A 24,803-nucleotide genomic window follows, 5' to 3' on the forward strand; every position below is an offset into this window, starting at 1 on the left:
GCCTTAAGAGATATACCCAGGTTTAAATGCTGATAAATTAGCTAAGGAGAGGAGTCTATCTTCATTAAGTTTGACTTCCAAATACTAAAGATGGGAGTAAATCATCCCCTGATGCTGTGGGCAGAGCTGAATTAATTTTAGGTGTTGCCTCTCCTTCCACAGGCAGAGCTCACTCAGAGATGCTGAAGGCCACTCATGAGCCCATGGTCACACACAAGTGTCACAGCCAAAGCCAGAGCCGTGGGCTCCAGCAGCACTGAGGAAACTAAGGAGTAAAACACATGTTTATTAAGATTTGCTCTTTTTAGGTCAGTGTTGTTTAAATCAACACCTTTGGCTTCACGTGCTGGCTCATGTTAGGGAAATAAGTCCCAAGGTCCTCCCTGCTTTACCTCCAGCAACGGTGTGGGACAGGCACAGGACAAGCTGAACTCCCTGGCTGTGGGGAAGCACTTGGTGTGCAGGCAGGGCACATTTGGTAGGTTCCATAGCATTTTGCCAAGACACTAAAACTCCCATTTTTTTCCCCTCTCTGTCACTTGGCCACTCACATCAAGTAGGAATGAGTAAATGAGGCTGCTGAACAGATTTTCCCCCCCATGATGTACAAAGATAGAACGCATCACGTGCCACCACCACCACCCACCTGGCCAGCCACCCTGCCAGCCCCACTGCCCTTGCAGGCAGGGAGGGGACCAAACTGTTGACTTTCTTCCCCTCTGGCCACTTCGAGAAACAGAGGTCCCATCTCCCCAAGCCATGGAAGCTGGGCACAGCAGATGCAAAAAAAAAAAAATATCCCCCAGCTGCTGGGTGGAACAGGCAGGGATTTTGCTGCCATCCCCTAGAAGATGCTCAGGGCTCCTGCCACGGCTCCCTGTTGAACTCCTTACCACTGGTCAGGCAGCAGCAGTGCTGCCCAGAGCAGGCACTTGCCCAAACCCTCCAGGAACAACACCAAGCCACAAAAGGTAAATCAAAATTAGCAGCACTCAAAGGTTCTCGGCAGGGCTGGACAGCCCGGGCAGCGCAGCTCCCTGCGAGTCAGGGGCACTCTGAACAGCAGAGAGCACGTCAGCACTTGGGCAGTGGTGGGTACCAAATTAGCAGCCTTGAACAAAATACAATTTAAGAAATAATTAACTGCACTGTGAAACACTGTGATAATTTCAAGTATTAAAAACGTAATCTCACATATTAAAACGAATTTACTAAAATCAAATCAATAACTCAGTGTCCTCTGAATTTCCTCCAGACAGCTAATTTAATTAATCTTTTTGTTCACTTGGATATAGATTTTTAGATTTGCATTTTGCCATCAGAAAATAGCTTGTGCAATAGTACAAGATTTCCACAAAGAAAATGAATTTTTACATGGATTGGATTTCATTCCCTTGGCTGAAATTCTGATCACTGAGCAGCAAGAACGCTGCTGTAGCACACAGGATGTCACTCAGGATGTGACAGTTTCCTCTTGTTTTAAACTACCTAAAAAAAAAAAAAATTCTTCTCAAATTAGCAACAGAGTATCGCTTTTGATTAGCAGTAGAGAGGCTGTGAGCACACCGGGCCCAATCCAGTTACTTTCGAGTTTTGCTCTTAACTTTGGTGGAAATTAAATGGGAATTAAATTCAGTGCAGTAGAATCAGTTCCTTGAAACACAGTTATGGTGTTAAGCCTGTGACTGCATCTGTGCTTTTCTTCTCTGAACCCCTGTGTGCTGCCACAACACCCCGGTGCCCACTCAGTGCTGCCGTCTGTCCCAGACACTGCTCCAGATGCTGCTCCCTCTGCATCTCTCGTGGGCACAAGGTCTCAGCACTGCAAGGGCACAGGTGGGCAGGAACCACTCACACCTGAGGGGCAGGGTCCTCCCCAGAACTGGGCAGGGATGGCCAAAGGAGAAAACACCCTGCCCTGTGCCTTCCAGAGGGTACAACAACACATCCGTCCCTCTTGTAGAGCTGTGCCAACGTCATTGCTGCTGACTTCTTTTGCAATACTGAAGTAAATAAGTGCAGTGGTTCAGACCCCATACTGAATTTTGGGGGCAGTACTTGAAAGAATTCGGCTCACACTGCCTTTATCAGGGTCCTGTCCTCTCAACCTGTGCAATCTTGATAGCTGAACTTGAGAGGGTCGCATCCTGTATTGCTTCAAAACTCACTTACCCTTGACTCTCCTGTGTTTGTCTTGGTAGAACTTTGCTTGAATAACCCATTTGTTGGGCTAGCACAACATTTTGCTTGGCTTGCAAGCTTTATCTGGTTAAATGCACATTTCCCTCATTTCATTTTTTGATCATTTTCTTCTCCAGTCATTTAATTGGACTCACAAAGATGTTTGCATAAGTTTAAATGAGGCATAGTTAGAGCTTTCAAAAGTACATGTAATTATGCACACCTACAGACTGTAAAGAAAAAAAAGACTACACAAGAACTGATCCTGAAGAGCCCAACAGGAGATTTGCAAAGTTTCGGTTAAACACCGGCAACTGAGTATTTGGAGCTTATGGCAGATAAAGGACTTTAACAGAATTAGACAACGTAGGTAGCATTTTCATACTGGTATCATCACACTGCTAACCAAATCCAGCACAGTGCTGCAGCAGCTGAAGCTGTGGAGTTTGGCCAGTCCCTCTCCAATGGTAGAGATGGACTTTGCCCAGTGCTGTAAGAACATCTGCTGCATCCACACGTCCCATACCTCTTGGAAACTATAGTGGGAATCTCAGGACTAGCAGTGTCACTCTGCAGCCAGCTGAACTCAGAAAGTTTTGCAGACTTAATACCAGTAGAAAAGTCTGATAGATGGATATAACCCCAAGTTCTAAAATTACCATCACAGAAATCAGTTGTGCACCCAGAAAGCGAGGTGAGAGACCTTGTCTGACTAAAGAGAGCAGGGGGGCCACAAATAGTCTCAGAGCAGCAAAAATCAATCTTGTACACTAAAAAGGACAAAGGGACAGGGAAGACAGCACAGAGGGGAGGACCAGGTTGACAAGCTTCTCCCAAAAGAAGGGCAAGTCTTTCCTTGGAGCTGCAGTAGCAAGGCAAAGGTCAAGGCAGGAGGCAGAATGTATGTCAGCTGGGGCATAAAATATTGCAGAGGGAAAAAAATAGAAAGAGAAAGGAAAGGAGGACTTGGCGGGACAAAATCTAATCCTGCTACTATTAGGGATTACAGGACCTCTGGGTCAGCAGCAACTTGAGATCAGCTCTACTGCAACTACCTGTGCCATGCTGAGAGCTAAAACCAGAGCAAACAGCAGGCGCCACTTCATCATTCCTGGCCCCTTCCCCACTGAACCCAGAGCAAGATGCACAGGAGCACCGAGGCACTTGGAAACCAACCAGAGGGACATCAACCATCTCCAGGGGCCCTTTGCCTACCCTCCATAAATATTCTGCGGCTTAGAAAGTCAGCGGAGCCCACACCTCTCAGCAATCCCTGTAAATAGAAGAGACCCCGACAGGAACAGGCAGATCTTTTGTCTGTGTAACAAGAGCCCAAAAGGAGGAGCGAGGGTGGCAGGCGAGCAGGGCTGCACAGCCGCCCCAGCAACCGCCAGCGGACATCTCGGCAGCCCTTCTGCCGCAGCAGCGCCGAGGTGCCGACCCAGCGAGGGGGAGGCAGCGAGACGGGACCCGAGGGGGTTTGCTGCAGTATTCAGACCTCGGGCTGGTGCGCTCCAGGGAGCGGCAGCGCGGGTATGTGGAGCAATTTAGGTGGAGGCTGGCAGGCGTATTGCACACGGACTGAGACTGCAGTGCACCACCGAGGCTGGAAAGGGTCGTGCTGGTCCAGCTCTTCTCTTTGCAGCCTCATTCAAGCCCCGAGCGACAGGCGGTGCAGGAGCAGGAGGCCACAGCAGTCCCCTCGCCCGGTCAGGTGTCCGCCTGTGCACGGCTGCTGGAGGGACCCCACCATCAGCACCTCCGGCAGATGGCCGCCCCCCGGCCTCACCCCACCCCTCACAAAAATTACATAAATTTAAACAAGGCAGAGAAGGAGGGGAAAAAAAGAAGAAGAAGAAAAAAAAATCAGGATCATTTCAGAGCGGTACAAATAGGAGGCTCCGCTGGCTGCAGGAGGAACCAGCTGATGCAATTATCCTGGCGGCCGCCAGTAGACCATCTGCCCGGCTCCCGGGTTGCTGTTGTTGCAGTCTCAGCGGGGCTCGCTCCCAGAAGAGCGGGGCCCCGCGGCCGGGAGGGAGCCATCTGCCCGGCCCCGGGCTGTTCGTGCCGCACACCGCGGGGGACAGCCCGGGAGCCAGCCCGCTGCCCGACGGCCCAGGGGCACGGCCACGTGTGCCCGACCACGGCCGGGGCTCAGTGACCGGAATGGGCAGCTGCGGTGTATTTTCTGCAGGGTATTTGCTCGTTTTCCCTTGCCCTTACGCAAACCAGTTGTGTTTCTGGACTATCTTTGTGCCAGCTTGTGTTTAGGGCTTACTCGGTGTGCGTGAAGGGAGACTGGGACATCCCCTGTGTCCTTGAGGTGTGCAGACACTGAGGAACCAGTGACTGCCATCCCATCCCACAGGGCTTCCCCGAGGCTGAGCCCCAACCCTGTACATCCCATGATTTATGCCACAGTGAGGGCGATGTCTGCCACCTTCATTTCTGTTTTGTCATTTCTACATTTGTCATTAAAACACAAGCAGAAAATGACACCCAGAGGGGAAGAGATGAGCTCTGTCAAGGAAACCTGATGAGCATGCCGGTCTGATGACTTTAACTTCCCTGGTCGGTAGCTACCTTTACTAAGCCATGGCAGGTAAATTTGATCTCTGGAGTTTTTCCAGCTACACAGAGTTCTGTGGGGTACGGGAAGTGCCCTCCATCATCCAGCAGTTGTGCTGGGCATCACCTGGAGTCAGGTTTCAGTACCAAGTCTGCTCTCAGCGACAAGGTTTCTACAAACTTGTCAGGCTTGGACTGAAAGAGGCAAGAGAAGTTGTGGCAATTTTTTTGTCCTTTTTAACCGTATCAAGTCCATACACCTACTGCTGCCCCAGGCTCAGTCTCTGAGCATTCATCTGCAATCAGTCAAACAATCCCCAGTGCCAAAAAAAATTTACACTTTTTGACTCCAAAATTAATTCTTATTCAGAAAGGGACAAGGTAGAGAGGGATGCAAGGCTGTGCCAATCCGTCTCACCACCTCCCCAACACCAACAAGACCCTGGGCACTGAACACGGCAAAATTTGGCCATGGCCAGTTTCCTGGGCAGTTATTTCAGGGCTGGCAGCTTCAGGGGGGATGCCGCCTAACGGACAAAGTGCTTCTCCATCCCTTGCTCCCCCCAGCCAATGCCAGCCCCATCCCATTATTGCACCTCCCTGCAGCCTAGTGCTTTCCTCTCTGAAGTCAAAGCATGCAACCTGCAGTGACAAGGCTGATGAACCCATTATAAAGGACTAACACAATACGTGGGTTTGACTTATCAGACCACACTTACACTTCAGCTTTAATTTAGACAACTCCTGGAACTGTTGTCAGTCACAGCTGAACTATTTATCATTTGAAGTGGATAAAGGAAAGGGAGCTCTGAAAATAACCAGGACTGGCCCAACCAGTCACCACATCCCCACTCCCACATGCTGCAGCCTCTCCTGCACTGCAAACATGTGCCTGCATGAGGCTGTTCAGCATCTGCTGAAGCCTTCCCAGCTGATTTTGGGGTTTTCCCTCCTTCTTTCACCCTGTTGCTGCTGGTAGAGGTTTGAGACCACAGCTGCCATGGACCAGCACCCCCTACCAGTGCTTGAGGACACCAGCTCAGACTTGAGCATCAGCAGAGGGTAAATGCATAAAACCCCATATCTGCTGGAAACCAGACTGAAAAGCTGCATGTATCCTCATTATTTAGTGGCCACACGTGGTGACGTAACCAAGGGCCAAACCCAGCGTCAAACCTAAGTCAGATTATGCTCTGTAATATCCAGGATTCTCCTATCCTGTGCATTTTCAAGGCCTCTTTCCCTTTCCTTTGTACCTTTTCCCAAAATGCAGCTGACAGCAACGATGGGCTGAGAACGCTGGGAACACTGGAAGTGGAACTGCTGCACTGTGGGGAACCCAGCATGAGGTCAGGCAGGGACTTGAGAACAGTGTAACAAAGGTAAAAGTAGAAGAGAGTGGAATGTTCCTCACTGCATTTCAAGGAGGCTTATGGTTACTGCTTCCTGAGCTTATGACAATGCTAGTCTGGGGGCACCTGGGCAAAAACCACTCCAAATTTCATCAGCCATGATTACAGCCTCCACCATGGTACAGCACAGTATAGAATGCAGAGGCACAGGGAATTGCTCTCGAATTTCAGGATGCAAATGGTTAATATTGCCCAATAAAAGCCATTCTCATTTTAAGGACTCAATGAATAAAGGGGGTTAAAATAACTTAAACTGAAATCTTGTTCTCCAGTAGTGATCCAGGCTGCTGTTAAAAAAGTGTAGAGGAGGACAAATTTTTCTTTACAAGGGAAAACAATAGTTCTGATACTGCAGAAAAACTTGTAGAACTTCCTCTCTATAGGAAGGAAATTCTTCTCAGGCTTTGTTGGCACTGTCCCTACACTCTCTTCACTCAGCAGCTTTGTCCTTGGGCCCACACTGGTAGAGGGGACATCCAAGAGGACCCCAGCAAAGGGCATCATCACCCACCCCAGCTTATCCCTCAGTGCCCAGGCTGGGCAAGGGGCCCCTGCCCCTCATGAACCACAGGGGCTGAGACCAGGGCAGTGATTCATTTTATTGCACAGAGTGGAATAAAAAGCTATTTTAAGATTTTTATATGCCCTCAAATAATGTTCTCATTGCTGTAGCTACCCAGCATAAACTAAATAAAAGCTCTGTAATCTCTAAAACACAGTACTTTTTTTCCAAAAGCATGGAAGTGGGGAGGGAAGAATGTACAAACCAAAACAAGCGGGTATATTTCTTGTGGGATCTGCACTACAGAAGAAATGCAAAGCAAGTCTCCCTCTCCCTAGAGGGTCTTTTTTCAAGAGGGAGAATAATAATAATGTAGTAATAATAAGCACTTATATAGCGCTTTACATTTTCAAAGCGCTGTGTAAACATCAACTAATGGGACACAGTAGAATAAGTAGTGTCTAAAATGAGTTTATGTACTGCATTATATTTTTCTACAAAGTGGCTGGGGCTGTTTTTAAAATTAAATTCCCCCACATATTGATACTTGTGCAAATGAATCTCCTTTAAAGAAGCGCAACAAAAACCATTTTTTTCATTAGTTACACTCCACAACCTTCCTATTTCCAGGTTTTGTCTCAAAGCAAATTGTTCAGACAGTTTCACAGATGTAAAACGCACTTTGTTTAATAAGAATAGATCTGCTAACGAACGCCGTAGGACGATGTATCAATACGCTTACAGGCACATGCCAGTGTTTTCCAAGAGAAAGTCACATACAAGACATGAAATATTTCATCCAAGAAAGTTTTCATGAGAGAAACTAAGAAATACAGAGAGCTGGTACTATTGCTGCCTTGTGGATAAAAGAGCAGGGCAATCAGCACCTTCTCAGTTATAGATTGCCCAGCAAGGAAAAAAGTCCCTATACTGCAGCTAGAAAGCAAGCATCACTTTCAGTTTTAGAGAACAGAATTAAGAGGAAAAACATCTTCTATAATAGGGGAGAATGAAACAAACACAAAGCAAACCCAAATATTATGATCTGAAGTATAATACTGGTTTTGCTTTTACCTATCCAGCATCTCACAGTATTTAATAAATTCACTCTAGTCTCCAAGGGACAAATGTTATATCCTCTTTGCATACAACCAAGATGGAAAATATTGAGAGAGAGGGAGGAGAGGAAAAAAAATTAAGCAGCACACGCTTATTATTCCAGGAGCCATGGCAGAGGCAGAAGAGAAGGCAGGAGGGGAGAAATCTGATTCTGAGTCTCTTCTAACAGCCTGGAGTACCTTACTATTTTGAAAACTTTTCATTCTTTATTATCAATAATTTGCTTTATAGCAAACCCAGGTGCTTCTGTGGGGAACCACAGCCCAGCGTGCTGCGGCATGTAAGCACAGAATGAAAAGGCTGCACACGACTGAAGAGATCGAGGAATGGTTTGGGTTTTTTCTCATATTCTCCAGCTAGGAATCAAACGCCAGTCAAAAATGGCATGCTGAATATATCTACCTTTAGGCATGCGCTTAACTGTAAGTATATGAGTAATCCCAACGGTTTCAGTTTTGGGGATTTTAATAGTTGTATGGTTTTCATAACTACAGGAAAAACCCTTTCCAACAAACTGCCAGTGTGACTCCCTGTTGTACTACACCACAATTACTGGAACATATTTGGTATTTCTCAAGAGGTTCAGATAATGAAGAATCCTCCAAATTTTCTATTAGCCCAAACTTAGGAATTCTGCATCAGGGAGTTAACAGCAGAACAGACAATGTATGTTAGGTATTGCAAAAGAAAGAGAAAGAGAGACGGAAATACTTTAAAAAAAAAAAAAGCTTTAAATTTTATAAATAAGGTTGTTTGAGAGCCCAGAGTGCAGCCGAACCAATGCTACTGCACAAGCATGCAGTTAAAGATCTTACTCTCCTGTATTCCTTCATACAAAACAAATTTTCTTCATATTTTCACACCACAGTGTTGTCCCAAATCTGAACAAGAGTAATAATAAATAGGAAAACACACAAGAAAACAGCCTATTTTATTCTTTGATGTGCTATTGGTTTAACATTGAATCACAAGCTTCTACTAAAACCACACATCATTAGTTACACTTACAAGGAAATGTTTTTTAAAAGCAAGGAAAGGTACAATGTTGTGGTTGCTTTGGGGTTTTTGTTTGTTGGTTTTACTTCCTGGCAGACAGCCAATTCTTTTACTTCATGTGACTAAAAATAAGCAAACAAGGGAGGAGGAAAAAAAAAAAATCCCTTCCTAGCAGGGAAAGCCATCGAAATTTGCCACTTCAGAAATAATCTGAACACAAACAAGCACAAGGCACTGCTGCAACACTAAAGGCCAGGCTGGCCACCAGCTGGGTGGGCCCAAGGACACTGGGTGATTTGGGCAGCACAGGCTTTGTCCTTTGCAAAGTCACTGTGACGTTACGAGCCCAGGATCGTGAGCCAGCCCAGGCAGGACGTTCTGGGACATGGTGCTATTGGAGTCAACCACAGCCAAAATCTGCCCATAAAGAAAACAGACCGTATAAAGTAGCCAAAAGAGCTGGGATTTACCATCATATCTCCTGTCATCCAAGCACAGGAGAGACAGACCAGCCTCTGCCAAAGGGCCAGCTGGCATTTAAGTGCCAGGATTAGCAGGAGCACCCACTTGGTGGAGCAGGCCCCATGGTGACACAGCCTATGGTGTAAGCTAAAAGCAGAATAACAAATCTTCCTTTCCCTTGAGATACGTAACCTAATTTCTTAGTGGCATTATTTCTACTAAGTTAAAATAGAGGAGAAAATTGTTCTCCAGCAGTGCTGCCTTGCACAAGGCTGCTGCCAGCAACTCTCACTGCTCCTGTGCTGGTGGAAGATGCCAACCAAGCTCTGATCTCTGGGTGTCTTCCCTCTTCCTCACAGGACAAGGTCCCTCCCTCTCTGCTTTGCAATGCTTTCAAAGCACGGCTCCCTGCTTGGCTGGGAATCTCATCCAGAGAGGGATGAGGAGCAGCACCCAGCCAATGCAGTGGGACAGCACAGAGCACTCCACAGCAACACATGATTCTCCCAAGAATAGCAGAGAGCAGCAAGCACAACTTAAGTCTGTGCTTCATCACTTTCAGTGAACTTCTTCGGGCTGTGCTCATGTGGTTTTGTATCCTGTGCTTCACTATGGATTTGAGCATTTGCTTCAACAGCCATCATTTCTTGGCCACATCTTCAGAGGTTTAGTGACCTGCCCATCAGCCCACTGCACATACAGGTGCACAACCATTTTCCACATAAGGGGCAACAACAAGCCTTCCCAGCTGAGGTTCTTTTCAGAACGGTTTGACCCAAACCAATGGCACCCAAACACTGCCAAGAAGGATTGCCCTGCCCTGCACCAACACACACCAGACCCGTGTGTGGCCACCAGAGAGCTACAGGGTTACTTCTCTGATGGGCTAATGGGTAAAATCAGCTCCCAAAAGTCCTTTGCTAGGTAGGCAGCAGGACAAGGAGCCAGAAACAGAGGGGGAGCTAACCCTATCAGATCAACCCCCAACCCATTGTGAGGAACTATGCCAGGCAGCCAGGAGGCAAAACCAGTTTCACTGTGAGCATAAGGTAATGGCAGCCTCAAACCAACCAGGATTCATCTCCATTCATGCTCCCTTCCAGAGCAGTGGGTTTAACACATTCCAATTTGTGAACTGCATTTAAGCCGGGGAGCGGAATGTGTTTTTCCAACATGGCAATATCAAATTAAGAAAATGTTCAGAAGAAAACAAACCTGTTGGGATGTGCCAATAAAAGAAAATTGAGTCAAGCCAACAGCAGACAGTAAGAAAGACAGAAGAGCAGATAAATTCTCTCTAATAAGAGCACAAACAGCCTTCAGCTTCCCAAAACAGCGGGAGATTTCACCACATCTCCTCCCTGCCACCGCCTCAGCAGGTCCCACCATGAGCTGAGCAGTGGCTGAAGCTGGACTCCAAGCTCACCACCCTGCAGGCAGGCCATGTCCTGCTCCATCCTCCCCTGCCTGCTTCCTTCCCTGCAGGCACAACCAGGGTTGTGGTTACACTCTCTGTTTGCAAGGAGCAAACCCAAAGATTCAAAGGAGGAAAAACCAGTAAAGAGGCTTCAACTTGGGAGGGAGATCTACCTGCAAGTATTTGCTCAAAGAAAAACACTCTAAAGCTACCAAACTCCATGGTAGGAGAGATGCTGTGGGACGGGAAGCAAAGCTGCCAGAGGGACTCCACTGACATTTTCATGGCCTACAGATATAAGGAAGAAAAGAGAAGGCAGACAGATAGTGCCACAAGGTGAGTTATGCTCAATAGTACCTTCATTTCAGACAGGTTTATTTCCTATTATTACTAATTTCCAGCTCCCTAATCGATACAAGCCCTCCAATACCCTGGCAAAGGGCATCTGCCTCTGCCTGGCCAGGGCTACTGTAACTGCAGCAGCTGCTCTCCCCAGTACAGCCACACTCTAAACAGCCAGTTTCCCTGCCAGTCCTGCAGTTTTTTTCCTTCAAACCATCATCATATGTCTATAAATTAAAAATCAAATTCTTGGCGTCTATGTCAAGATAAGTTTTTATTAGGTGGTTTGCTAGGAGACAAGCATTTGGCACCCAGCACACCTGCTGCCCTCAGTGCTCGGACAAACACACGTGATGGAAGAGACCAGAGGACGTGCAGCCAGACAAGACACTATTTTCCAAAATAAAACCTGCAGAGCTAATATTGCATTTTTTAAAGATTCATTTAAAGGGAGTTTTCCAACAGCACTCTGAGAGATAACACAAAGAAACAATTTTGCTTCTTTTTTCCTCAACACTGTGGGACAGAAAGGTTTGGGCAGCCCCAGCTCTGGAAGCAGCCAGGACCTCCCAAGCCACTGAAGACAACAATTTCTCTACCTGCCTTTTTGTTTGCTCAGGTTTTGCACTGTGTTGGCTTTGCTCACGCCAATCAGACAGCAGCAGGTTTTAAGCCACCAGTCTGATGTCTTCAGCTGTGCCACTGACTGCTACGGCACACAGAACATTTCTTGGATGGCCGTGTGTGGGGATACAAAAACCTCATTTACAACTTGGCATCTCAAGGAGGACAGGGTGGTACAGCAGCAGGTGACAAATTAAAAGCCCATTTTTCTATGTATTTTCTTTGGAGCCACATTTCGAATACAGACCCACTGGCAAGGAGGAAAAAAATCCTAGCTCAGACACTTCTTTATGGAAATATGCACTCGGTCTTTGGGAGAATTATGTCAGAGTAGCCAGCAAACCCCACTCAGGGGAGGATCTGCCTGCAGGACACCCACGTTCCCACCAGGGAAGTGGCACCATTCTGCCGATGGCAGGGGGGTTTGTCCCCCCAGGGCTCGGAGCAGCAGCTCCCGCTGCAGCCAGGGACACAGGGACACCCAGGGACACCCGGCTGTGCAGCCTGGCAGCTCTGCAGGCAGGGCCCAGCAGCTCCCTGCTCCACAGCCCCCTCAGAGTGCTGCAAACTAGGCACACCACGGCTCTCCCTGCCAGGCATCTCTCAGGGGTGGGGTTTTTTTCAGACCCCCTCCTTTAAGTTCAGGCTTATTAATGAATTTACTTATATTGAGGTGAATGAAAACAGAAGCTCTCTGTTAAGCATTTGTTTAAGGCCAAAAATAGTAACCAAAATAAACCAAACGGGAGTTCTAAAACAAATCTCACTTATCTGTTATCAAGCAGGAAAGAAATTAGGAAAGAAAACACCCTTGAAAATTAAGGGGATCAGATCAGTGGACTCATACAAGCATTAGGCAAGATTCAGTAAAAGATCCTAAGACAAGCACTCAGTTTCATTATAAAATGGCTCAAAATACATTGTATCATACTCCTCAAGTGTGCTCAGAATTAGATTAAAGTACTTCATGTGTAAAAAAAAAATCTTTTCAAGGCTACAACTTTGTCACCCAGAGTTACCTATTACATTCCCCACAAAGTATCACTGCCAGAAACACCATTTTTTGCCATTTAAATCTAGCATAAACATAAATAAGGTGCAAATCACACATAGCCCTGCTTCTCTACTCCATCCCAGTATTTTTCAATACTCTGCCACAACCCACATGCCCTCTGGGGGAACAGTCTGGTCAGTAAAAGCAAAGAAATTATGAAGGGCAAGGCATGCCATTTTCCTAGAAATAAAGGAGGCCACGAGCAAATTACCCAACTGAAATGCATCCACAGAATTCAGCAATAAATAATATACAAGCTTGGCATTACTGTGTAATCCGGTATATCTTAACTCATGTGAGTAATCTAATGAAGCAACAGAAATCTGAGTAAGAGCTTGAATAAGTAAATTAAAACAAAGCTACATTTACCTATCAAGCAAAATAGCCAGAAGACTGCTGCTTTTTCCAGAGCAGCAGGCAGGCTCGTGCATCAGAAAAACTTCCTTGCGTTTTGCAACCACGTTAGTTTGCCCAACAAAAGATACTTCCTATTCCTCTAGGCCTTCTCTTTCATTTACACATGAACACAGGGCATATACTATATGTATTTGTGTGCATTCACATAATAAGTGCTGAAAGCTTACTTTTTCCAGTTACCACTGTGACCTCCTCTTCCCTCCAAAACCCTGAACAATTAGGAGTCCTCACAAGCCAAGTTCAGATGCTGCCATGATCATAGAATAATTGAAACTTCAAGAATTAATGACTGCAACCACAGTTGTCCTCAAATTTCTCTATATTAAACAGAAAACAACTGTAAAGCACAACAAATGCACTCCTTCAGACAGGAAAGCACTGTCACTGTCTAGTAAGAGCAGAAAAGCTATTTTGTTTAGGTGGTTTGCATATGTAGTGGGTTTTTCTCTGCTTATGCTTAATCATGCCGTTTTCCATGGAGCTGGAGCCATTTTTCAGATCTGTTCCTTCTCTCAGTCTTTAAATTTAAAGTTAAAAATAATAAAGTAAGTCAACTTCTGTGCCAAAACTTTGCATCATGTCATGAGGCACCCTCCATACTCAAATGCCAGCAACAGATTTCCCACTTTCCCTATTTTATTTCTTTCTTTCTCCATTTAGAATTTCTGCTTCCCTAAGTATGAAGTTCATCCTTCTACCACATGTTTTCTCTGTCTCCTTTTAGTTTTCCAGTTTTAGGGACAGGAGACTGAAAGGATGCAGAATCACAGTCAATTTCTCATGTAAATCTGTACCTGCTTACGTTAACAGATGTTAAACACAACCCAGGTCTCTTGGGTTTCCTGCAGTGCCATTGAGGAGCTCCCACAGCCCTGCTGCATCTTCTGCACCTTGAACCTTGCCAGTGCTCTCCTAGAAATTCCCCCAGCAGCAATCTCAGAGAGCCAACAGAAAAAGCAGGAGGTGCTCTCTACAGCATTAGATGTGAAATGACCATTCCCATCAAGTCTCTTTGCTTCTATTGCTCTTTCAATTGCAGTGCAAGAAACGAGAATAAAATCCAATCCTCACCAAGGCCAATAAAAAACACTACCACAAAAACAAGACAGAGACTTCACCCTGCAGCTGCTAGAAGCCTAAGGCTACTCACAGTCCTCCAACATCAATAGGAATCTCAATTAACAGCATTAGTTCTCCAGCAGATTCAGAGAGTTTAGACTTACATTTAAACATGCAACCCAGCTCCAATTACTACAAGAGGAAAAACTTTACTCACCCTAAAGACAGCAAAAACGGGTCCTAGATGCTCACCCCACAACAGACTTCATCTGTGAATTGCACCAAACACTCTCTTTGCAAAAGGCAAAGTGAATCTACCTTTATTAACAGTGTCTTCATTATCACTCAGTTGCCCACCATGTGAAGCAAGTTCCAGCAATCACCAGGTAGAGCCTGGCTAATCTGCCTCAGTGGTAACCCAGAAAAATCCCCATGAGGTTCAGGTGAGGACTATTAAGAAATAACCAGAGCTGCCAATTTAAGTACCAGTTCTGTTGGAGGTTGCCTGGACCCTCACCCCCAACTCTAAATTACCTGTAGGCAAACACTATGTAAACCCAGTAACAGCTTTTGTGAGTCCAATCAATTGAGTGGTTAAACTTGTACAGTCAGCAGGCAACCAAGGAAGGCATATATTTTAATGGTAGATGTGGAAACAAAGGAATTTTGATTAGCCTTGGGACTGGAGGGGGTAAAAATACTGGTTTAGGATTTTCCCAGGATATGCATATTAAGAACTTGTCTTTTTGCCCTCTGTGTAATTTTTTTAATATTTGGAAAGCAGAATTAGGCCACATTTGACCAAACCTCCAGAGCCTAACAGAGCCAACAGAGACTGGAGCACAGCGACTTGTTAACTCTTGTACTTTTACTCATAACGGGATTTCACTAGTGAGCAAGACATTTTCTGCAGTGCTATCAGAGACTTAAACAAACTGTTTCTCTACAAACAGGGACCTTTCCCTCTGCTTCACTTTAAAACCTGAATGCATTGTTTACATTCTCTAATATGAACTAGAAATAACTTCTGCGTAAAGAAACTCCAACTGTTACACTTCTGAAGCAGCCTTCGTTATCAGTGCCAGACTCAAGGAGAACACAACTGCGGGTGATGCTACAAAGAGAGACGAGATCAACCCCACTAGAAATTGCCCTGGAGAACAAGCAGGTAGGGTGGGTTTAAATGAGATCACGACTGAGATTATTTCACCCCCAGCATACCCAAGCGAGCCCTTCAGGTCTCCTGAGTGGCCTTTATCCAGCAAAGGAAACACTTCTCTGCCACAAAGGCTGCCTTACATTTGTACTTGCCACTCCGCTGCGGTAGCAATAAGTTCTTTACTGTTTGTTCAGCTCTTGAAAGTCCTGTAAAGCATTCACCATTCACCTGTCACACTGCACAAACTGAGCCCTTTGAAATGAAAATCTAAAAGTAAATGTGTTAGTCAACGGCTGCTGCTGCAACAACAAGCGAGCCCGACACCAGCTCGAGCCTTCAGGCAGGTAATTCACTTCAACAAGAGACCAGCGAACAACAGTATGTTTTATTTAATTAGGATGAACAGAAGAGATAAACCTCACAGCAGGGCGGGTAATGACAACATTTCAAAAATAATTCATTCCCAGGTAACAAAAGGGCAAATTTCAATTACATAAAAAAGCTAAAAAGTTGACTTAATACATCCAAGAGGGGAGAGGGAAAAAAATTAATAATTGTACTGCATATGATTAACAAGTGGCATTTACAAGCTCTGCAAATTGGTCTTTCTATTGCCTAATCTGTGGCTAGAAGGGGAAAGGTTTTCTTTCTAAGCAAATGCAAACAATATAATGAAGCTACTTATCGCTACATTCAGATGGGTATTGCAGTGCTATCCGAGGTAAGTTGTACCGTGGAAAGCTGATGCCACACACCAGTTCACTGTACCACAACGAGATTTCTGAGCCCGTTCCAAATGGCATCACCCAGTTTCCAACTCCATCGGGTCCCTTTGTATTTTAGAAAACAAACCCTTGCAATAGGTCGAAGCCCGAACCTCCTGTAGCTGGAAATGTCACAAGAGACCATTTAGTCTCTGCACGTCCTTCTCCCCAGAATAATGCAACTCTGATAAGCCACCATAACTCACTGCTGCGAATATATATACTCTAGGTGTTGTCAAGAAGATGTAGTACTTAAAACTCACATCACCTTATTTGTCCAAGAGAACAAGGAACCAGCTTCTCTGCATTCACTAGTGGACATCAGGAAAGAAAATGCACAGGAATCTCCTTCTGGGCTCTAAAAGTATGTTGAATAAATGCACATACTACAGAGAGCTCAGAGCTGGTTCCTCACTTGGCTCCAGCTCCCTCAAGTCCGAGTCCACCAACGCACCCCCCAGAGCCAGGCCCTTCCCTCCACCACCATTTGTCAGTCAGGATTTAGCAGGAGTCTGTAATAGGTTTTATATCAGTAGTATTTCATTACTCCAGCACATTTACCAGCATACAAGGGAACATAATAGCCATCCTTTTTCAGAGGCATTTACGGAGAATACTGATGGAGTGATGAAGGCCTGATGTAGGTAGTTTTGTAAGACAGTTCAATTATTGTAGGTAATTAATAATCTTTTGTGTAAAAGAATATTATAATACAGACGACGCATGAGACCAAAAAATAATTTCTTTTTCCAAAAAGATGTGGTTTGCATTTTTCAAACGTTGTAATCATCTAAAACTGATTTCACAAATTGGAATTAGGAAGCAAGATAAAATTAACTAGTTCAATAAAAATAACTGAGTAAACAATTACGAGTGCATTTATCAAAATAGAAGTAAATATTAATTCTACAGTATGAGAAAGTCTTGTCATTCACAGAGTCAGCAGGTGAGGCAGGGTTCTTAAAACGCTTTCTATAATAATTGATCACTGGGTACCACCCTAAGCACTTGATTTAGTCAGTTTAACCAAGCTGAAACCACTTCCCCAGGTTTAACCCAGAAATTAATTTGGCACCAAACAATAGATAAAACCAAGCCAAAGCACCATCTATGATAAGACAATCTGTATTTACACAAGCTTAACGCATCTACAAAACATCATTTTTATATCCAATTCAGAGGATGGCATGAACATCTGCTTTCACTTCAAGACATTAATTTTCAATTATTGAAGAAAAACAAAATAAATCCTTACAAATTACTGGTAACTGTAGAATCTTTTGTTACCCTATTAGTTTATAATAGTAATTTAGAAATCCTACAATTAACATCCTACAAGAGGTCTCTGATTATTTTCTTTGCACGTGTCATCTGAAGCAATTCAGCAGTGAATGATGTTCTTTAACTTGCACTGATTGTACACAAATATTTTTGAAGAAAAAAAATAGGAGGTATTCTTCAAGAGCCACTGCTGTTACATTATAGTTGTTCTTCTTCAATGGCTTTAGATGTAGCATAATTAAAAATACAATATTTCTATATTCTTCCCATTCAAATTTAAATCTTTTGCATTACCTTTCCCACTCTTTTCAATTTTTGGCCACGTTTATTCGTTATATTCACTGAGACCAATGGGAACAGGCCGCAATTAAAAGGTGTTTGCACACAGGCAGGAATTTCAATCAGTAAAACCAGTTAAATACCACCCAGATCCCATCCAGGAAGCATACCAGAGGGAGAGAAAGGCAGGAAAATGGGACTTGTGGAGTTCAAGGGAGAACGCTGCTAGGCTTGTAGCAAAATACACAGGCAAAAATTAAAAACTGCAGGCTAATCCCTGAAGGCAGTGCTCGGTGTACTGCATGGATTCAAACACTCTCAGGGCACCAGCCCCACAATGAAACACCAACATCTCCAATTATTCCTAATCCCCCAAAAGCTACACTTGATAAAGAACAATCAAGAGCGTAATCTTATTTGATATGAGTTTTATCAATTTTAGCTGCTGCTTTTACTGTATCAATAAAATTCCACAGAAACTTGAATGAACTGTAAAATTAAAGGATAATCGCACAAGTCTCTTGTATTTGGCAATTATGATTATACTTGTCAAAATTTAATTTGTAGAATGTACTGTTCCAGTACCTTCAGGTTCTTCTCTATCAACTGGGAAAAAAGGAAAATTATATCTTTAAGACAAGTATGAAAGACATTGTTACTTCCACAGTCAACTCTGTAACTGAGCTCCGACATTGTATAATTGACTTTGCAAGCAGAACAACAGCAATATAACAAAGAAAATGTCAGTGTTTTCACAGCGCTAATCTATAGCACTAGGAGGGCCTCCTGCTGTCAGCCAGAGCTGACAATACAATAGCTTTCAAAGGGATATTACCATCACGCTTTTATTCTTGACATCAATCAAGACAAAGAGAATCCTTTTCAAAAGACATTCAAAATCAAACCTTTGTATGAGCAGATAGGTAAAACAGCATTCCTTTAAAGAAGATCATTCATAGCAATCAACTAATTGGAACTCAGCAAATGGTTGAAGTATTTTTATTTACTTTGCAGATAACGAAGTAATGAGCAACCCCCCTTTTCTCTTCTTGACTGACACAAATGAGGCAGGTAGGGTGTGAATCAAAAGTTTCTATCAGCATTTTTTGCCAACAGAAAGCAAAAAAATATGACAGCAATTCTGCAACTTCAAGTAGGATAACAAATCTAGAGTTAATTAGTGCATTCTTTTGCAAAACAGTTTCATTACCAACTAGCACGTTTATGCACAAAATACCCCTGCAAGCTGACAGCAATTTGCAGAACTGTCAAATTCAGCAGCCAAAGAGCATCTGATGCTTAAAACCTTGTGCCAATGGGAGCCCAGTCCCCAGGAACGGCAGTCCAGTAATGCTTCAATTACAATTACATGGGACTGGAAACCTACGGGTTGCCATTCCCAGCACTGCACCTCACAGAACCACCTCCAAGTTGTAGCACGAGAAGCTACAGTTTGACCAAGGGGAAGGAGGAAGACCTGCCTTCCTCAGCCCCCCCAGTGGCTTGGGTGCCCCCTGCTCCCTACAGCAGCCAGCATGAACAAACTTTTAAGGACGCTGGTATTGATATCAGTCCCCATCACTTGTACTGGGAGACAGACAGTGTGCTTTGACATTCACAACTCTATAATGGTTCTGGTGTTCAGGACCACGTGGTTTTAACAACACTGAGTAAGGTACAACTCTTCCTTACAGAGAACTGAAAAAGCTCTCAACAGCTGAGGTTACTGGCAGCAGGGCAAGAGTCTGCACTGAGGAAAATTACTTTCGTGGGCTTTGTCTGTGATGTGAAGTAAAGCTTCAGAAGAGGCCAGTGTTTTACTCCATCATTGCTACCACCACACTGTCTCCATAGTGTTTATTTTGTAAACCAATACTCAACCCCTTGCACTTTTATTCCATCCAAATTGATCTGAAACCACCTTCCTTTAAGCCAAGTAGAACTTTGTCCCCAACCACCAGCTTTGAGGTTAATATCTTCAGGTTTGCACAAATTAATGGTCAAAACAAATCAGTGTATTGTATTGCAAATCACAAATCCCATGTCAGGGGGAAGCCCAGGGCTACTGCTGGAGTTACAGCTGCAGGAATTACTGCAAGTTTCTAAATCAGGCAGAATGTGAGGCCTGATAATACAGCACGGGGGCCACCTGACCTGCAGCTGTGCTGGCATCCAGTTTGGGTTTGCCATCACTTCATTTTCAATAACACGCATCTAAGAGTTGTCAACGTTCGATACTTCTGTCAAAGTCAGTCACTTCATTAAAGTCAGCATCGCTCCCACTTAATGTGCAGGCAACTTGCCTCTTGCATGCAGAATAATCCCTTTCATCACAGGCACAGACTGATCCTATTTTAGTGCATAATCTTTCTGAATGAAAAAGGATACACAAATCTCAGTGGTGGTTAATAAATAGCAAAGCTGCTATACAAAGTGAAATAAATACATGAAAAAGAGAAAAACGGTAAATTATTTTAAGTCCTAAATGCTACACATACATCCACATAATTTATGCTTGTTTTCTTCTCAGTTGAATTGGGAAACCTGTGACCTCAGAGTGCCTTTATTTATTACATCTCAATTATTTCCATGGAAACGTGTACTGTGGCAATCTACTGGGCTGGCAGCTCCCTAGACCACAAAATGTATACAACGGACTTTTTAAAAGCAGAAGATATGGATGAATAGAAAGAAAGGCAGAATTTCTTTATCCTACATGCACATATGAGCTGCCTCCTATTATCCAGAATTTCACCCAGATTCAGCTCATTCCTTAGACTCCCTGTTAGGCAGCTCGTGCTAAGACCTGTAATTTACAGCCAGTTTATGCTGAAGGTGAAAATACATTTTTTTTGTGCCTAGAGACTATAGAAATATTTAGAATCTTTAAAAACTGGGGTTTACCCAGCTCACTATTGCAAAGACCTTCTAGATATTTCTACATTACAGGGATAATGTTTCTCAGCTATGACTTGCCAGTAACCTACCTGCTTCAATTCAATAAAAGAGCTCTTATAAATAGTGATCACTTCTGTAGCAGAATTAGGGTCAAAATTTAATTATAAAGTGTCAACCACTTGTGAGAGATACTACACTACTGTCTAAAAAGTAATGAGATAGAAAACAAACAACTAATAAATGGTAAATATCTAATGTTAAATGTCACAAGATGTCAAGGTTTACTAACTGAGCTTCTGGAGCAAACACCGTTTGCACTGGCATAGGACTATTTCCTGAGTATTAAATGTGACACTTTAGCACAGGAAAATATTTTAAACTCCAGAGGCCTGGCCACTAAATGTGATCCCCTCATCCAAGGGAAGTCACGACCCAAGGCCTGCTCCACTGTTCTCAAACTGCGATTCTTTTAGTTTCAAACAAGGTATTTCAGAGCATCCCCTAGAAATAGCTTTAGCTCTGCCCTTTCTTCTGCCCACAGACTGTAACACTCATCTACCAATTACTGAAGTAGCTCCTTTAGCAGATTGTCCTGGATTGCAGAGGATCACAATGCCACGCTGCAAACCTGCCCCACAGCACAATGCTAAAAGGTTCCCTTAGTTGGTGGAAAAATGATTAAGGGGTTTATACAAAGATGAAGAACCGACTTTACGAAAACTTGATAAACATTTGAAGCACGTACGACTTATATTGCAGTGATCTGTTAAAGAATGGATATTTCACAAAATAGTATAAAATGGCCCTGGATGCAGTTTCAATTCGTTCTTTAGCTGGTCGATTAACTGCACGCTAATTTTGTCCACCCACAAGTTATTTAATTACATGCGCTTTGGACTTTTTGTTTCATCTTCTGGGCACCCGAAGTTCTGATCCTTTTGTGCTTCTTCAACAAAGCCTCCGGACCACTGAGTTTGCGAATTCTGCTTTGTGCAGAGGACAATAAAACCTTCCCCAACATCAGCTAACCTCCTCGTGGTTGGGAGCGAAAGGCTTCGGGAATCACGCCTTCCCTCTAGTACCCATTCACTTAAAAGTCAAAAAGCTGGCAAGGCGTGCAGTACGGCGCGGGGCTGGTCCTGGCCCTCCTTTTACGTTTCGCCAGCAGCTCTTTTCTTATGGACGTAAACAGGAGGTTTTAAACACCCCTTCACTGTGCATGGAGAAGAATACGCGCACTTTAATGTCTAACCTTTACTAATATAGCCGTTACTAAATTTGGCTATTGTTTCTTCAAGCCCAAGCAAGTTCTCAGCCCCTATCTATCAAATCGGGTTTAATTCTCCCCTTCTTTCACCATCCTTACGCGCATTGGACAGCGGGAGCAAACAGACGGCGCTACTATTCCCAATCATAAAGGAACATTAATTTCACGCTAACCGGCTAAAACACGAGTGAGCTCATTCCTCCCTTCCCTGGCCCGCTGATGCGCCACCGCACCCGAGCATCCCCGCGAAAACTTTCCTCCCTCCCCGCCTCAACGATGCCGCCGGCTTCTTTCATCAATTATCGCGACACGTGTCGCAGGCGACTCTCGGCCGACACCGCGGTACCCGCACAGCCCCGCAACGAGCGGCGGGAGGGCGGATGCTCCGCGTGGGGAGACGCCGTGGGTTCCGGGGGGGTCTCCGCCGCCACCGGCCCGTACCGGGGGGGGATTCGCAATCCCCGCCAAGCCGGGCCCCGGCCCTGATTGGCCGCGTCGCGGCGGCGGAGGCGGCGGCGGCTGCCCGGGGCCGGGCGGCGGCGGCGGGGGCCGGCGGAGGATGCCTTACCTTTCACCGAGCGGGGCTTGGCTTGCTTCCTCCTGGACATGTCCGGGCGCCGGGGCTCGTCCTCCTCCTCCTCGTGTTCCTCCCGTCTCTGCCTTCCCTTCCTCTCCCTGCTTTCTCTCTCCCTCCCCCCCACCACCACCTCCAAACTTTGCGAGGCGAAGCGGCAGCAGCGGGATCGATTATCTGATTTTCTCACTTCTTTCGCCTGTTGCAATGCGGCAAGTTCAACTCCTCTTTCCACCCCCTCGGGCACCTTCCCCCGGGAGAAAAAAAAAATTAAAAAAAAAAAAAAAGAAAAAAGAAAAATCACAGGCGCAACAGTTGCAATTTTTTTCTTCTTGGTTTTTTTTTGTTGTTGTTGTTTGGGGTTTTTTTTTCCTTCCTTCCCCCCCCACTTGGATGTGGAAATTCTACCGATGTAAAGCGAGCCCGGCCCGCGCCCCCCACCCGCCTTTTTGTTCTCTTTAAAGTTTGCAGGCGCCCTGCGGCTCAGTCCGGCTCGCACTTTCGGAATAATAATAAAAAAAAAAAAAAGGGAAAAAAAAAAAAGCAGCAGAGCCCTGCGCGGGGTCCCTGGCTTTGGGGTGGGGGAGGGCGCGCGGCGAAAACTGAGTGTCTAAACCCACGAGGAGCTCCGGCCCCGGCAATCCGGGGCGCTCCGGGGGTGCGACCTTGTTGCGATTTTCCTAAATCCTCCCCCGTCCGCGCTCGGCCCCCTCCCTCCCTCTCTGCCCGGTCGCCCCCGGCTGCCTCTCCCTTCCTCGCCCCCGCCGCTGGCCGGGGAGGGCGACGAGTCCTTTTTTATGCTGTCGGCGGGGGCCGAGGGGCGGCCGCCCCGTGTCCCCGGCGCGGCGCGGGCCGTGCGCGGCGCGGAGCTGGAGCTGGGCGGGCGGGCGGGTGGGCTCCCCGCGGCCGGCCGCGCTCGCCGCCGCCTTCCCCTGCACGCACGCACTTCGCGGAACAAGGTAAGTGCTTCTTTGCATCGATGCCGGGGCCGCTAGCTGCCTCCATGGGTTATTCGCTGGAAGGTGGCACCGCTCCTGCCTTCATTGCTGCCGCTGCTGCCGCTGCTGCCCTGGGTTTTTATTTTCTTTAGCTCTCGCCAGCCTCCCTCTCTTTTCTTTGTCCTGGCTCCTTTTCCTCCTCCTGATCTTGCTGCTGGGGCTGCAGTGCAGACACACATAATAAAGCCAGGCTTGGCTGGAAATGTAGCTGAGTCCCAGCAGGAGGATGTGAGGAGTGGAGTCCCGGCGGGGGAGCGCTCTGATCCCGTAGGGAGCCCCGCGCAGCCTGCGCCGATCAGACGGAGAGAGAGCCAACAGCACCGAGCCATGGACGGCCCGGGAAATACAGCGGCCGCCCGCAAAACGCGGACTCGCCGCCGCGGACCGGACTCGCCGCCGCGCGGAGCGGCGCGGAGCCCCCGCCCCGCGGGGTCCGGTCCCGGTCCCGCACCGCGCAGCCCCCGCCAAGGCGGGTCGGGCCGGGCCGGGCCGCCCATGATCCGCACCGGGGCGGGGGCACTGAAATATTCCCCCCGAGCGCGAACGGCTCAGCGGCCGCGGGAAAAGTCGCGGGCGGTTTTTAACACACAGACACACACGCACACCCCCCTCCGCTTGGCTGTTTGTGCGGAGCTGGGAGGGAGAGTTATTTACTCTGCCTCTCCCGAGGTGTTAAATTTAGCAGGAGCTGGAGTCGCCCGCGCCTCTCCACTGGGAGGGTTTCTTCTAGAAAAATCCGAAGTGTTTTAAACTTGTCATCCCACGGAGCACTTGGTGCCAAGTTATGAATGAAATTACTCAAAATAAACGCTCCACGAGTTTCTTCTCCCACTTAGACGGGGTTCGTTCGTTTCACGGAGCCTTTACTGCTGTGTAGGAACGAGGTGCATCCAGCACTTCATTCACTGAACCCCAAGCAAAGTGCAAGGAACTGTCTCCAAACATCCTCTCCCCGCACGTGATGGGCCCGTGCTGTTGCGAGAGCCCGGACAATTGTATGTCTGGACGTCAAAAGAGAAAATGTCCTACATGGAAGGAATATGGGGTGAGTTTTGCTAAGATCCAGTGAAAATAGTCCTGGCAGAGGGGCCCTGGCCTGGCGCTGAACCCAGGCCCCAGGGCAGTGGGGAGGATGGAGGGCTCTGCCCAGCCTGCGAGCTCAGATCAGACAGAGGGGTACAGGGGGCTGTGTGAAGGCACTGCTCTCCTGCTAGTGATCTCCACCTGGAACATATCTTTCTCTTTTCTTCTTCCCACACACCAAAAGAAACCAAAACAAGTCAGGAATGAGTTTGTCATTTGATTGAGTGAGTTCAGTATAGAACTGTAATGATTTTTCTTAATGCAGCATCACATTTGAATTGATGTTTAGTGGTGATTTTCTGGTTTCTTAAGGTTTGACAGAAACTATATGGTTTATTAATGTC

At 46.0% G+C, this 24,803-nt stretch overlaps 1 protein-coding gene across 4 annotated transcripts in view; it reads right to left on the reverse strand.

Annotated features, from left to right (window-relative positions):
- ZNF423 (zinc finger protein 423) overlaps positions 1-23,676 on the reverse strand; it is a 229,122-nt gene extending 205,446 nt beyond the window's left edge. The window contains exon 1 of one of the 4 annotated variants that reach the window (XR_010434321.1): positions 22,373-23,676. Coding sequence is in view for 3 of the 4 variants with exons in the window: in XM_064671143.1 (XP_064527213.1) it covers positions 22,373-22,412 (40 nt within the window). In the remaining variant the exon portion in view is untranslated. The remainder of the gene's footprint in view (positions 1-22,372) is intronic. The other 3 variants (XM_064671143.1, XM_064671141.1, XM_064671142.1) reach the window with 3 other exon arrangements.
- Between the last annotated feature and the right edge of the window lie 1,127 nt (positions 23,677-24,803).

Source organism: Pseudopipra pipra, chromosome 14, assembly GCF_036250125.1.
Source record: "Pseudopipra pipra isolate bDixPip1 chromosome 14, bDixPip1.hap1, whole genome shotgun sequence".
In the NCBI taxonomy this organism is placed as follows: Eukaryota; Metazoa; Chordata; class Aves; order Passeriformes; family Pipridae; genus Pseudopipra; species Pseudopipra pipra.